General features: G+C 41.1%; 1 protein-coding gene across 4 annotated transcripts in view; it reads left to right on the top strand.

The window, feature by feature from the left end:
* The window catches only part of TOM1L2 (target of myb1 like 2 membrane trafficking protein), a 58,980-nt gene that overhangs the window by 22,229 nt on the left and 21,236 nt on the right, over positions 1–15,515 (top strand). For all 4 annotated transcript variants that reach the window (XM_069810417.1, XM_069810415.1, XM_069810414.1 and 1 more), the window contains exons 4-11: positions 733–882; positions 5,238–5,372; positions 6,348–6,506; positions 7,273–7,389; positions 10,060–10,193; positions 12,642–12,690; positions 13,808–13,931; positions 15,033–15,150. In XM_069810417.1, the coding sequence (XP_069666518.1) occupies positions 733–882; positions 5,238–5,372; positions 6,348–6,506; positions 7,273–7,389; positions 10,060–10,193; positions 12,642–12,690; positions 13,808–13,931; positions 15,033–15,150 (986 nt within the window). The remainder of the gene's footprint in view (positions 1–732; positions 883–5,237; positions 5,373–6,347; positions 6,507–7,272; positions 7,390–10,059; positions 10,194–12,641; positions 12,691–13,807; positions 13,932–15,032; positions 15,151–15,515) is intronic.

The raw sequence follows: 15,515 nt of genomic DNA, 5'->3' as shown, positions 1-15,515 counted from the left end.
ACAGAGTCACAGTGGTTATTAGGCATGGCTGTAAGGAGAAGTGACGCATTGGATTTATCTCCATGCTAATCATGTTCTTCAGAGAAAAATCAACAGCTGTTCTTCCATGGCAGTTGAATGGCAACTGGAAGGTGCCTCTAGCTAGGTTGCAGGGGGAAAATGTGTCAAAGTATAACCTGTCAGAACATTCACAAGGGAGTGTTTTGAATGAGTGAAGATCATTCACCTGAATTCCCAACTCTAAAACATGGCTTATAGCTCAGAGCAGCTGGGTCCAGCTGTGTTCCAGGTACATAGAAAATGGTGGAGTGCCACAGCACGATAATATCTCACTGTGACAGGATGTCCTCTGTCTTACCTGCTCTTGATGTGATGCCATGTACTTAGCTGTTCAGCTGCGCAGGTTGGAAAGTTCTGCTTTGAAGAGGAAGAAACTGTATGTCTTTACCTTGAACACAGGCAAAGGTAGATCACAAAAGTCCCCAATATGTTAATGGTGGGTGAGGTACATCTAAATGTGTGTGTAGAAAAGTAAGCTTTTTGGTACGATTGGGGAAGAAAAGAAGAATTAAGAGTATAAGTGTAATTTCTCCTCTGTCTTCTCTCCCTCCCATCAAAAGTTTTAAAATTTAAAAAAAAAAGACAAAACCAAAATCAGAAAACAACCACATAGGTGCTGTGTGTGTGATCAAGCTTTGCTCCAACAATGAATGGGTTTTTTTGTGTGTGTAGGTGTTGGAGACCTGTGTGAAGAACTGTGGCCATCGCTTTCACGTCTTAGTGGCAAACCGTGACTTCATAGATGGTGTTCTGGTGAAAATCATCTCGCCCAAGAATAATCCCCCCACTATTGTACAGGATAAAGTACTAGCACTGATTCAGGTACACAGCTTGTCTCTGCTTCCATATGTTGCTGCCTGAAATAAGGACTGTCTGCTTCAGTGCTACGCATCACTAAACAGGCTGTCATCATTAAAAATGTGGCAAGTTTTTTATATGTAAAAACAAACAGTATATCCAGATTGGCAGGGAAGAGCAGACATGCACACGCATAGATACTTTATCCAGGGAGAAATGTGTGGATTCTAGTTAGAGGTACCAATGTACTCTAAAACAAGAGGACTTAATAAAAGATAAATGGATGGCTTTGCAACTTAACAGTCAAATCTAGAAGCTGGAGACTTGCTTCTGTGATGGGCTTGTCATCTGAGGCCAAGAAATTTTAGAGGATCGCACTTTCGCTGTCAGTTGCAGAACACTTGCCTTTCTGTGTCTGTTTCCCTGACCGTAAAATGGAGCTGTTTCCCTCCATTAGAAAGCATTCTGAATTCCTTTTAAAGATGGTTATAGAAAAGTAAATGACCATATAGGAGTTAAAATGCTTCTGGTGTCTTTTCTCTGGTTATTGTGCAGTAAAAGTGCACTGTCAGATCCTTGCCTGCAGTGGAGAAGTTCAGATGTAGGCCTGTCTGCCCCTTTTCTTTTCTGTGCAGCGTGACAATAAACAGCCATGTTAATTCCACAAACCATTAGTAACACATGAGGAAACATTGGTGCCTGCCTGGAGGAAATCTGACAATTATAGGAAGCTTTATCACTAAGCTCCTACAGGCTATTGCATACACCAGAGACTAAAAGACACTGCGTATTTAAAATGATATAAACCTGCTGCAGTGTTTCTTATGGGAAGGTATTTACAAATGCACAGCATAGTTTTCCAAATATACTTCTGATTTTTGTGGCAAAGCATTCAGTTGAGTTTCTGCTGGTTTATTTGTTATTTGGATACACAGATAGGACTTTGTTAGAGCATGACAATGTAAATAAGTGATTTCTGAACAGGAAATACACTGGGTGGGGGAATTAGGTGGGCATTGTATTGGCGTCTGTGGGGTCCCTTTATTTCTGGTCTCTAATCTCAAGGCTTTTAAAAAAATAGCACAACATTAATGAAATTATTAAAAGCAATCTGACTGAGCCCTCGGATGTCTGCCTGCTTTGGTGGGAGAGCTGATGCATGCAGTGACCAGGAAATGAGGTTAAATACTGTCCTGTAAAGAGAAACTGTGTGTGTTTCCATACTGTTTGCTACAGTGTTTTAAGAGGATGTTGATTACTCTGGGTCCTGAATTTAAGTGGATTCCCAGTCATCAATGCAACTAAGATGGAAGTGTTTGTAACATAACCAAAAAGCCGCAGTCATTGCCCGAGTGTATTAAACAGCTTTATCTGAATAGACTTAGTGCAGTAGAGCTAAAAGCCTCACTCTGGGTACTAAATGCCTTTTGGTATAAGAAGCCTGAGAATTATGAAAGTTGCCTGTGGGTGGGTTCTGTTAGTGTGTCTTTAGCTGGAGGTGGTAGGGGACTTTGTTTTCCAGATTGCCTGACAAGTTTGGAAAAGTGATTGCAGTCACTCATCTCAGGTGCCCTATGGACATGCATACCCAAAATATCCCATACGTCATGACCACTTCGCTCAGCTTAGACTTTGCTCTTTAGAGCTCCCTGCAGTTGGAGTTAACTCCGTTCCAGGGGGCTGATCTCTTCTCAGCTCTGCTCCACTAACATTACATTTATCCCCTTCTGTAGGCTTTTTACAATTTGATAGCAGGGAATTAATAAGAACAGAAATGAGAGGATTAATAGCACTTGGAAGCATGGAAAAAAGCTGTACAAACAGTCTATGTCTTCAGCCACACAGCTCTTGTACTCCTGGGCCTTTCCATAGCAAGGGTAGATGAAGCTGCCGTCCAATTTCTTATCTGGAGATTTGACTGTTCTGAGATGTTGAGCATCTTGGGTCTCACTTTCTCAACCTATTTCCCAGTGTACGTGAATTAGCATGTATTACATACTGCTTATCCTTCCTTCTTCACCTTGCTAAAAGGCCTTGGAAATATTCCTTATTGCTGTGCCTGTGGTAAGAACCTGTATATCACCTCAGAGTTCATACCACCTCGCTGCCCAGTAGCTGAGCACTGTCATCAAAGATGAAGCATGGCATGGCATGGCAAATTCTTTTGAGGGTACATGTGTTAAAAAGTGTCTGACACTGGAAAAATTGTCTTGGGATGATCACTGATTTAGGGGCCAGATTTGCAATGGTATTTAATTAACCTGTTCGGGCATACTGAGGTGCCGAGTGGGATTTATACAGCAGCATCCTTAAGTATCTACCTTTGATAGTCTGGCCCAAAGTCTTAGAAGATATGAATTCAATCTCACCTCTGTCATACAATTGTTTGGACAATAGGCAAGTCTCCTAAGCTCTGTGTGTAGCTCCTTATCCATAAAGTAGAGCTAATATTACTTTTGCCTAGTTGAATTGTAAGCTGTCTAGGACAGGGATTGTCTTACAGTGTGTGTAGACAGCACTTCGGACAATAGCGCCCAGTCCTGCTTGTGATCTCTGAGAGACACACTAATGTAGATAATGCTGCCAGCTCAGGCAGAAGAAGAATACAAATGAAAGTGTCTCCTTTCTCCAGGAAAGAGAATTGCAGAAGAGAGAATATATTAAAAAGGTAGAGCGCAAATGAAGTGAGTTCACTGTCATTAGTGCCTACAACAAAATCTATAGGAAGCCAGTGAAAGAGGATGCGTTAGTACATCCTCCTGGACAAACAAGCCTCATTAAAATTTGGGGCTAGAAGCGCAGCATACTTTTGCCTCTAAGTTTATTTTAAGTGATTATTAAATAGACCATCCCTTGCCTAACATTTTTCACTCTTACTTGCAAATAGAGTTGAAGTGGGGAATACCATTATGTAGAAGCATAATTCACATGACTTACATAAATTGAAAATGCAGAGAAAGTGCAAGGGTAGAGTTACTTGTACAGCCAATGCCTCCATCAGAATTAGGGATGGTTTGGAAGGTCAGTTCCAAGGAAACAGAATGGCTCTTTGCAGTTGGAGCTGTTTTCTCTGGCTCAAATAGGGCTGTTTGGACTTGCACTGCATCAGAACAGTTGATGCAGTTAATTTACTCTTAACAAAGCTGAGAACCAAACCCAGAATTGTTAGCTTGCAACTGATAATGGATTGTCTCCTGGGCACATAGGGTAGGAAATGCTCTTTCTTAAAATCGAACAGAATAGGAGTGTAAATTAAATATTAATATTATTTCTTATCTTGTTTTGCTATCTTTGATTTCTCTCAAATATAAAAAGTGGTTAAAAACAGCTTTTAAAGTAAAAATAGTCAAAGAACTAGTGTAAAAGTGATGACTAAATGAATTAAGTTCAGAGCCCACACACATGTCTCGCAGTAGTTCTGGATCCAGCACCCTGATACTCTACCTCACATATGTGGGGGTTTGTGGAATGCTTCATTTTTAATTGAGTCATAATATTTCAATTTTTCCTTCCTCTAAATTTTTAATACTTGGCTAATTTCCAGCAAAAGTGAAAGAGGGTAGAGGCTTTCAAGATATTGCGCTCCTAGCAACTTCATGAGTACAGGAGGCTGGCTAGCAAAGAGAAACACTTAGTGCTCCCACTGAAGAAAAAGCTCAAATGTGAATTGAAGTCTTTTTAGACACCAGAGAATTCATGCGGGAGAGATTATGAGTGTTCTGGCTGTGGAAATTCTCCCTTTAAACTTGTTCCTTCGGACACACTGGGGTGTCTAAATGTTGGATATGCTCTGAAAGAACCCAGGCTTCATTAGTTGTGCTGCTCATGGGACTGCATGTTTCACAATATAAGAACCTCAGAAACTATCTTTTTTATTTAAGTTTGATCCAAATAAAATACTGAAGAAAACTTGACAGCTGGGTGTTTTCTTTGGCAACAAATGAGGATGTTTCACAAAGTAAATTGAGATTACCTAAGATTATTGTATGACTTTATGAATTTTGCTTAGATCAATTTAATCTTTCACACAGACTTTTTCTGGCAGGTCATTGGCCATAGAATTTGCCAGAAAAGATGAGCATGCAATCACTGCTAAGCAGAGGAGATTGGAAGAGGCTTTCATTTGCATTTACAGATTTTGATGAAGTCAGGGGCTAGACATTGCTACTGTGCACTGGGGTCATGTCTATTTTATATTTGAATAAAATGTGTACGTGACTGTCTTAATAATATTTGCAGGATCTTTTAGACAAGGTCTAATGATTACAGCTTCTCTTTGAAGCTGAAATACATGAAAGCTTTTGTAGTCCGTATCTGAGATCGGGGTGGAGCTGGAACTTCGTTTGGAAGGTCTATGGATAATCCCTCATGTTTTCCAGGCTTGGGCTGATGCCTTTCGAAGTAGCCCTGATTTAACTGGAGTAGTGCATATTTATGAAGAACTCAAGAGGAAAGGCATAGAGTTTCCCATGGCAGATCTTGATGCTCTATCTCCGATACACACACCACAGAGGGTAAGCTGCAGCATTGCAATTCCAGGGGTATTTTCCCAAGATGTCTAAATAGTTGGATAACTACTCTTCTTCCCTCTCCTGTTTCTCTGAATTTGGCCTGTTTTCTCTCTCCTGGAAGGACTTTTTTAGTAGTGAAAGGGCATGTAAGAGAAGTATAATACAGCTGCATTTGTCAGGCTGATAAGCTAATGGTATCTCCTCCCTTGAGTCAAACATCAATCTAAGAAAATAAAAGTTTGGAGGAGGTTTGTATACTTGTCTTGTACCACACAACCACCAGACAAGTGCAACTAATTTGTTCAGAGAGAGTCCAGCAGGATACATGATTGAGATTTACTTCTTTTGCTCAAAAATATGGTTGTTTCTGTTGGTGATAAGCCTGAACCAAGGCCTGCCTGTCTTTTAAAGGTGTACAGAGTCTGAATCTCTTACTGATCCCATGGTAATGTGAGATCTTTACACTTCTGAAAAGTTAGGTCTGGAAAGTTGACAGAACTGCTGCTAGGAGGGAACTTAATGATCACAGGTGTTCTGATTATTCACTCTGAAAACTGAAGTTAATGAATCTTTGAAGTGGTAAATGCAAGTGATCAAGGACTGAAATATTACAATTCGTGTGTCAAGATTAATTAAATTCAGTATCACATCATTTTTTGTAAGCCTGCAACTTAATTCCTAGTTTTAAATAATTTATAATTATTTATCTTTGGCTTTTGTTTTTATTTTGCTTCTCACTTTTCTTGTACAGATAAATTGACTTAAATGCATGTGGGTTGGGTCAAAAGTGATGGGCATGCATTTTTGTTGCAGCTGTCTGTTTATGGGCTGGCCCGCCAGTCTGTTCTCATAACTACACTGACCTTTTCCACAAGGTGCAATTATGTTCTATATTTGAGCATATTTGGGCTGAGGTTGCTGACAAAGCAAGTGCTGTCACAATTCAGCTTTTGAACTCTTGTCTTTCTGATGTGGCAGAGTGTTCCTGAAGTTGATCCTGCAGCAAATATGCACAATTCACAATCTCAGCAAAGGATGAGCACCAGTTCTTACTCTTCATCTTCTCCAACGGCGTATTCTGCTCCTCAGGCCCCAGCTTTGAATGTGACTGGTCCCATCACTGCAAATTCTGAACAGGTATTGGGATGATGATTCTTTTGAGTGAGACTCTTTCAACAGATCAAATTAGAAACCAATTTGCAGAGGAACTTTCATTTTAACTCTTTTGACTTTGATTGCCTCCTAGGTCTGGTTCTACTTAGTAATCTTTCCTCCTATTATACTGTAAAATCTAGGCTTTAGATTTGTATGTATGGCCTCACAATGGCAGCAGTTACAAAACCTCACAATCTGATGTACCAGTCCACTCCGCGGTTGTGCAGTAGGTTAGCAGTTATTATCATTAGCCCCCCTCCTTTAATGGCACAGAATGTCTTGCAGATGCAGGAAGTCTTTCTAACAGGGAGTTAAGTCTGCATCCGTAATGCCCTAATATAGGATCTTCTTTTCTCTCTGCAAAAATAATAACTTCAGAGCCAAAGATCCTGATCAACATTTGTACATCTTTCCCCACGCTTCAGTGAGGCACGCACGGTGTACTGCAACCGAGGTCTGTTTTTAGCTGCTGTTTTCAATTGCTTCCCTTCCATACACGCATAGCACATCTGGGTTTGTGATGATAGTAAGTGGTTCTACAAAGTTCTTTTCTTTTTGTTTTGTTTTTCTAAAACTCTCTCCTGTGTAAACTTTTTTATCTTTACTTTTTTTTTTCCCTGCTAGAATATCTGGAGCCTCAGATATCTAGTCAGACAGAACCAGAGGTATCACAAAGTCAGTTCTTGAAAATGATCTGCTTAAACCAAAAGATTGTGCAGTATTTTGCTGTCTTTTTACCCCAATGTAGATTGCCCGGCTGCGCAGTGAACTGGATATTGTTCGTGGGAATACAAAAGTGATGTCTGAAATGCTGACAGAAATGGTACCTGGACAAGAGGATTCCTCAGACCTTGAGTTACTCCAGGTAAGTTTTCTAGCAAATATGATTCTGATCATTGCTGTGCTTGAGGGGGATGTGGTTTTTGTTGTAGTTTACTTCAGTGCCTTGGTTTGTTTGGTTTACATAATGAATGTGGGCTGTGCTTGACCCTGGTTAGTCTCATGACTTGATGTTACTCATTTGTTAAAGCTTCCAGTGACAAGGATTTCCTAACTTCCCTTGAAACTTGTTCTAATGCTTTCTTCTCCATGTAGTTAGAAATTTTTCCCAGTGTTGAATATAAAGTCTCCTTTACCACAAAGCAGCTTAGAATTGCCATAGACTCTGTAAGCCCTGAGCATTTCTGCTTCTTTTACTTCCTCCATCATCACTCATACAGTGTCAAAAGATTCCCAGTCACTAAGCAGGAAAAAACACTCCATGGTTCCAGCTGGACTAAATATTGCCAAGGGTCTGTGGATTCTCTGCCACTTGAAATCTTACATATGAACTAACTGTCTTTCCAGAAGATGTGCTGTAGATTCTCCTGAAGGTAGTGTCTTAAGGCGGGTGCTCAGGCAAAGTTTCATGCTGTCTGGAGGGTTAGACTCTGTAATCAGAAGGGATTTCTTTGCTGGAAAGTCTCAATCCGGTGCAGCACTTATTATGTCAAGAGGTAAAATGGTGTAAGTTGAGCTTATGTCCCAGGCTTCATACCTGCTTCCCTAGGCCAGTAGTAGCAGAGTGGCCTTTTGGCTGAGGAAAGTAATACAGTACCACATGCAATACAGATGAGGAATACTGTGATCTAGCATTCCAGCTGCTGCCCTTAACATGGTATTTGCCTTTCCATAGCTTAGAAAGAGGCTTCTGTTTTGATCCTCCAGCAGGGAGGATGGGCTCCCACAGCAGTACATTTGGAGGAAGGCAGGGAGTTGCTCTCTGTGATACATCAGAGTCTGAAATCCATCCAAAAACTGGTCTCTCCCATGCAGTGGTATTGTGTGTTTGTCTCGGAGTCATCATGGCAGCTGATGAGAGGCTTTGCAATAAAGAGCCTTTCAGTTACTGCCCGTTTGGGTCGGACTGCTCAAAACAAAAGAAGCTTCCAGGAAACCACAACAGACCAGAACAGTGTAGAACAGTTTGCTTACATTCAGAAACAACTACTAACATCTTGACAGTGTAACCTTACAGCATAGCTTTAAGGTGAAAGAACTTGATCATAAAATGGAGTGACAGCAACGATTCTTTATTCCAACTGGTTCCCTTCTTTGACTGATGCATCCTAAATCTGAATCACAGAGCTGAGGAGAAACCGTTTTTGATCACAAAGGATGGTTAGTCTTTTGAAAGCTGTGAGCCGGTTGCTGCATGCAAGGACTCCTTGCTTTGAGGTTTATATAGCCCTCCTCCTTAAATAATTCCTGACATTTTCTCTAACAATCAAATGTAAACAGCTTGCTAGAGAGCCAGCTCTGAGCAGAATAGATAGGTACTGTCAGCCCTCTCAGAAAGGCAGCAAACAAACCTCTGAAATGTCACAATCTGCTTCTCAAGTGATGGGATCAAAACTGACATTGGAGAACACATTCCTCAAGCTGTTAAGGCAGCTGGATTGCACTAGGTGAAATTTATCCAGAGCTTAGGATGTCAGACCAAGCAAGGAAAACAAACACATTTTTGCTTTCATCCCGAAGGTTGTGTACCAACAAGTCATCCTTGTTTAGTGCTGAATTTTTGCTGTGAAGTGGAGCTGGGGGAGGGGGGAGAAGATGACAGAGGGACATGCTTTAGTTGAAATGTCAGTGCTTATTGAAGTAAAACCGTGGGCCTAATCAGTGGCGCCATGCCATATGTCACATTTCTTCTTGTAGTTCCTCCTCAACAGACCAGTTTTGACCTTTGGTCTTGAGGCCTTTCAGGAGTAAAGAATTCTGCTAAGTAATTGGTGATGGAAGAGATGTCCTGGAAGCATCAGAACTCCTGGTTTAGGCAAACTCAAATCTAGATTTCTTGGCACGAGAGACTTCTAAAATAAATGCCCTTACTCTATATTCTTTAAAATTTTCTTCTGAAACTCCCCACTGCCTTTTTGCAGTCTCTTGTCTGTGGAGTTGCTCAGTTGAAAGGAATGTTTCTGTGTATAGTTCAGTACTGAAGTATGTATGGTGTGGTCATCTTTTCCTGCTCCTGCTCCTTGTTTTGTGTTCACCCTCATGTTCTCCGCAGTTGGTAAGTTCTGTGTCCCCAACACTTCTCTTCCTAGTGCACACTTAGCTACTTGTGGTAGCCCTGATGAACTTTTTTTCCCTACTTGTTCCACCATGTGCATCTTTTAATTTTTAAGGATGATACTGCCAAAAAGAGCAGATTGAATTTTCCTTGAAAGCTCTCTTCTGGAAAGCTGTTGTATTAACATGTTTTATTCTTAAAACAGATCACTAAAATACAGATATTTATTTTCTGAAGTGCTCAGAGCTAAAGAAGAATCAGGATGTTGATTTGTAAATAGGCTCTCAAGGTTTTATGCCATCGACTCTTGAAGGGCATGTTTGATTAGATGTGCTTTTGGGTGACATTTAATCATGCAAAGATAGACTTGTCTTAGTGTTTCTCAGCTGGGGGATATGTTTGGCTGTGAACAGAGCTCAACTAAATCTACTTATTGCTAGCTGCTTATCAGAATGCGTGTGCACAATGCATTCCTCCTAGGAACTGAACCGAACCTGTAGAGCTATGCAGCAGAGAATCGTGGAGCTTATCTCACGAGTGTCCAATGAAGAAGTCACAGAGGAACTGCTGCATGTGAATGATGATTTAAATAACGTCTTCCTCCGATACGAAAGGTGGGGCACCTTTTCCATGAACTATTTACATTCATTCTGGGTTTTCACTTAAGTGTAAAATAGGTCAGTTGACAAGAGTTGGCCGTCTGGGCCAACGGTCCAACATAACAAAATGCAGAGAACCAAACCACAGAAGCATTTACAGTCTTTTATGGTAACATTCCTGTTTCTGTTGTTTCCTCCAATACTATGATTTATTTTTTTTTGTCCTAGCCATTGAATTTTTGTGGGGCATATCCGTAAAATGCAGGGCAACCTTGTGCAAAACTCTCTGAACTAGCAGAGACCTGAGTCTGCAAGTCCCTGTTGTGCAGTGCTGTACTGATGTAGGGACTTGGGACTGAAAATAGCATAGCCACAGTTGCTAGTTCCACTTGCTAGCCTGGGCTCTGCACAAATGCTTGTGCTGCTTCCTGGCTTAGGGAGGCTCCCGTGAGCTCTGTCTTCTGATCTCTGAGCTTTCTAGTTCCAGTACTGGTGCAAAGGGAGCTGTCTGAGGTGGGCGTGACCGTCATGCACGTAAGGGTTTTGTTTTTAAGTAACACTTAAAATCTTGAAAAAAACCTGTCTTGCGCAGAACTGAGGTTTTGAAGAGTTGGTCTGTGGGAATCATCCCCAGGGGCGGGACTTGGGTCACAGGACTTTCGACATGTTAGACAAAGGCGCTGTCAGCCACATCTGCTGCAGTAGGTGACACGTGATAGAGCAGTCTTGGGAAAGTTTAATCTTCCCCTTAATGACAGGCCTGGGGAGTGAGGCACTAAAGAGTACCCTTTGTTACTTGCTCTTAGCACAGGGCTTTGTTTCTCAAGCCTTTAAAAATAAATTAGACTCTAGATCTGTGAATCTATGCTGTCATGGCAAAGGCTGGAAAGTAGACTCAGTGGCCTCGATTTTTGTCTTTGATTTAGTCGTTCAGAGGAGATTGGGGCAAACTTTGAAACAAATGCTGGCTTTTTATGTGGAATGGTATGTGTTTCATGCACGAGCATGATTCTACAAGTGGCAGAGTGTAACTGTCACTAAGGCTTAGTCTGGTCAGCCTTAGTATTTTTTCTATTTTCCTCCATCTGTGCCTTTGCTGACTGGGGCTAATGTATTTGTAGTCATTATACACTGAAAGGTGAGCTGAGTGATTTTAGCAAGCTATTTGTGGTAGAATAGCTGCACTGGTCTGAGCATTTCAATAAATTCCAGTTCCTTCTCTGCTATTCCAAAAGCTCCACATTCATCACGCTGATTTCTAGTATGGGTGCCGAGCTCTGTCAGTGACTCAAGCAGGAGCTCTGGCCTTCACTGTGAAGCTTTGGATGTAAACGAACGTGTGGCTCATAAGCCTTTTGGTGAGAAATATGAGGTGGGAGGTGTCTCAGGTTTCCAGCTAAGGGAGCTGCATTTCCAGTAATAGTAGACACCCACAGTTTCCTAAAATTGAAATTTGGGCCTGAATTTGGTTTTGCTGCCTTTTAAGTTTGCATTTTCCTCTGTTACATTAAGAAAACATTTTAGTTTGCTTGAGATTCCCAGTTGTATTTTGTCCATCTGGGCGAAAACCCACAGGATTATTATTATTATTATCAATATTATGGGGTTTTTTACTGAAAAGAGAGGTTATACATGAAACTACTTTTAAATGAGGAAAAATTCTAGCCTCTGAGAAATCACAGTGCTCTTCCTGGTAAGGAAGGAGATCAGACTGGCCTCAGACAGGCCTTGGGAGGAGGTAGTTCCCTCTGCTTTTTTGAGTTCACAAAAGCTTCATTTAGGTTTGCGACCCCAGATGCACAGCTGGTTGGGGAAGGAGTAGAGAAGACTAGCCAGACTTCTTCCCCTAAGAAGTATGAGGATTTTTATCCAGTGTCATTACTTTTCATTCTTGGAAAGTACCAACCTATTTGAACATAGGTTCTGATGATCTTTGAGCTGACCCAGAATGTTTTAAGAAATTAATCTGCTAATTGTTGTTTCTCTTGCCATGTGCTGCCTGGGTAGGACTGTGCTAGCATGCATATGGCTTCTAATTTACATGTATTGCAGCAAGGGGGAGCTGTTAAGTGGGAGTTAAGACTTGCTGCGGTGCTCAACTTAGCTGGGAGCATCAATCTTGCTGCAATTCCTTCTGTCCCTTGGCTAACAGAATAGTCTATCACAAAGCACTTAATGGAAACAAACAAACAAAAAACCCAAAGACAAATCCTACAGTGCTTTTCAGGCATGTGTGTGCTGCAAGATCAGATTAGTCAACTTAATATTTGCCAAGAATGCAACTTCTGCAACTGTTCTCCATTTTTCCTGGCTTGGACTTAAAGCTCTCAGGGTTCCCTCTTGAACCAATGAAAACTAAGTTCAGTGGCAAGCATGTCATGGCTTTGTTATAAACTCGTGTTTTTGATTGTTTATTGGTGGCTTTGATAGTCCATGTTGGTTTTTTGTTTTTTTTCTAAACAGATTTGAACGATACAGATCGGGACGTTCAACACAAAATGCCAGCAATGGAGTAAGTACCTCGCTCCATTTATTTTATCAGCAGTTACAACATACTAGCCATATTAATATCAGTAGTATCACTTTTTACCTGTCCAGCCCTGTGTGCTGCCTTTAGTGGCTAATAGTGGATACCAGGAAAAGAGCGCAAGAATGTGGCAAACTGCAAGTGACAATTTTAGCTCAGGAAGACATTACACTAAAACATCTCTGTGTTCACAATCCTTGATGGATTTTCTTTGCTCTATTAACTTTTTTGATTGGTTTTGAGTCCATGTGGACTTTAGGAATTCACAGTGTCCTTAAGCAGTGAGTTCCACAGTTTCACTACACATTTTTACATATTTATGTGGGTATTTATATGTAATAAATATTCTGTTTACATTTGATTGAACCACTTAATAATTCTTATTTGCTCCACCTAATTCTTCTTCACTGTGTCTTACAATACCACTGTTCAGGTTAATTTTCTTCATGCCACTCATAATTTTAAGAACCTCTCTCATCTCCTTTTTCAGCAGCCCCTTTCCAAGCTGAAGAGTTACAGTTCTAATTTTTCGTTCAATGAAAACTATTTTATAGTTGGTTTATAGTGTTCAAGATCTGGGTTCATGATGAATTAGTATGTGACAGTATTACATTTTCTATTCTGCATTCTTCTAACCATTTCCTCTATTTACTTTGCCTGTTTGATTGCCTCTTCTACTGCAGTGTGATGCAAACTTCAGCACAGGCTCTGCATTCTAACTTTAGTCATGACAAAGAAGTTATGTTTCTGAAAACAGTTTACACCTAATGTGGAAGATGGTACTAAATTCAGTTTGACTTAGATCTGATGTTGGTCCGGTGCTAAAAGAGGTGGAGAACACAGACACATTAGCTAAATCTGAAGGATGTAGATGACCTCCAGGAGAGCTTCCTGCTGTGCTAAGCAGTCAAACTGAGATTTTTTGGTGGCTGACCCTTTTTATTCTGCACTCATCATTGTAGTATCCAAGAGACTGGTCCATTTGGCAATATGCAAGAGAGATCTTTTTAGGAAGCGCCCATTATTTTTTGGTGTTTCATGTTGCACTGCAAGAAGAAATCTCTGGCATGTGTAACTTGCTGTGTTTCTTGTGTCCCAACAGGTACTGAATGAGGTGACAGAAGATAACTTAATAGATTTGGGTCCTGGCTCTCCAGCTGTAGTAAGCCCAATGGTCGGAAACTCAGCACCCCCGTCTTCACTTTCTTCACAGCTTGCAGGGCTTGGTGAGTACCTGGTCTAAATAGTGCGGATGAACATGAGGCTGCAATGCGTGGACTTTTTCAAGCGTAACCAGTCTGTGGGTCTTGAACAGCATGCAGGGGCTGCTAGGCAATCCAGGTGTGTGATTGTGGGAGCAAGTCTGAGCGGTTGCTGAGGTCTCTGTGACTGACCTGAACACCCAGTACAAGCCCTTATCACAGTGGGCTGTTGGAATTTATGAGGAGCCATTTTTCACTTGTGGGTCAGGGAGTTTCTGCTCCCTTGGGGTCTCCTCCACCTGATTAATGTTGCCATGTAGCCTTTGGAAGGTTTGGGTATGTGTGTTGTAGGATTAGGAGGACTTTCCCACTCCCTTGCACTGTAGCGATCTGTAATTGGGAACCAGCCTGGCACAAAGGGAGGGATTTATTAACCAAAGGGGAGACTGAAGGAAAGGGTGCAGGTTCTTGTTCATAGTAAAACTTGTATTACTACTTTTATTTCTGCTTAGGTATAGCTCTCCATGAAATCAGTCTGGTGAATGTTCTTGGTTTCACTTCTACAAATAATATTTGAAATCTTTGGTTGAAAGTTTTTATGAAACTGTCAGGTGTTTTACATTAAATCGAACCAAAGATTGCTAGATAGGATCACTTGATCTGAGTGAAGGTTCTTCACCTCTTTCAGCACTGTGCCAATATCATTATCATTTGATTTGAAACTGCTGGTTTCACAGTCAATATGTGAGAGACAACATTGTGGAGAAGACTAATATCCATGCCAAAATTTTGGACCATGTTAGTGAATAGTAAATATCTCAGAATGAGATTGGCAGCAGGTGCACACCAATTCCCAAATGCTGGTTTCTCGATGGAGTACTTATGGTGTGGTGCTTCCAGGAGAAGTAAGACAATATCTACATTTGTCTTTTAAGAAATGCATGATTAGCAGCCTCCAGCCTCTTCTGGACAGAACTGTGCTCAGTGCTGCAGCTGTTAACTAGATGATATCTATAGCTGCCCTGTATTGTTAATGACTTCCTCTGTAACCTATACAGTCGTGGCAGTGGTGCTTCCATATGGTTTGCTATTTCATTGGTTCACTTTTTTTGCCTCTGGTTGCAGACTTGGGTACAAACAGCGTCAGTGGCACACTCAGCTCTCTACAACAGTGTAATCCTCGTGATGACTTCGACATGTTTGCACAGACAAGAGGCAGTTCCTTGGCTGAGCAGCGAAAGAAGTATGTTGGAGTTTGTCTTTAGCACTGTTTGAGTCACAGCATTGCTGTTGTCTAAGGGCATAAATCTGAAACTTCTTGACTAAAAAAGTCATTTTGGTGTATGTTTTTGTGCTTTTAATCCAATCCCTACCCTGTTGGTCATTATTAGTATGAGCGAGTGGAGAAGTTCCTGCTGCTGGGCAGAGCTGACTGGCTGACTAATGTTATTTGACTGTCTTAGTTAATGAGCTCACTGGAAACTTGGAAATGAACTTGCCTTTATTTCTGCAGATGCTTCCTCTCATAAAGGCTTCTCATCCCATCCACCCGGCCAGTTCTTGAGATACAGGAGCATAAGGGTCCTTCACCTGAAGGTCATGAATATA

This window comes from Haliaeetus albicilla, chromosome 22 (assembly GCF_947461875.1).
Source record: "Haliaeetus albicilla chromosome 22, bHalAlb1.1, whole genome shotgun sequence".
NCBI classification, from domain to species: Eukaryota; Metazoa; Chordata; class Aves; order Accipitriformes; family Accipitridae; genus Haliaeetus; species Haliaeetus albicilla.
Note: the sequence above shows the minus strand (reverse complement) of the source record. Positions and strands in the feature narration are given on the sequence as shown.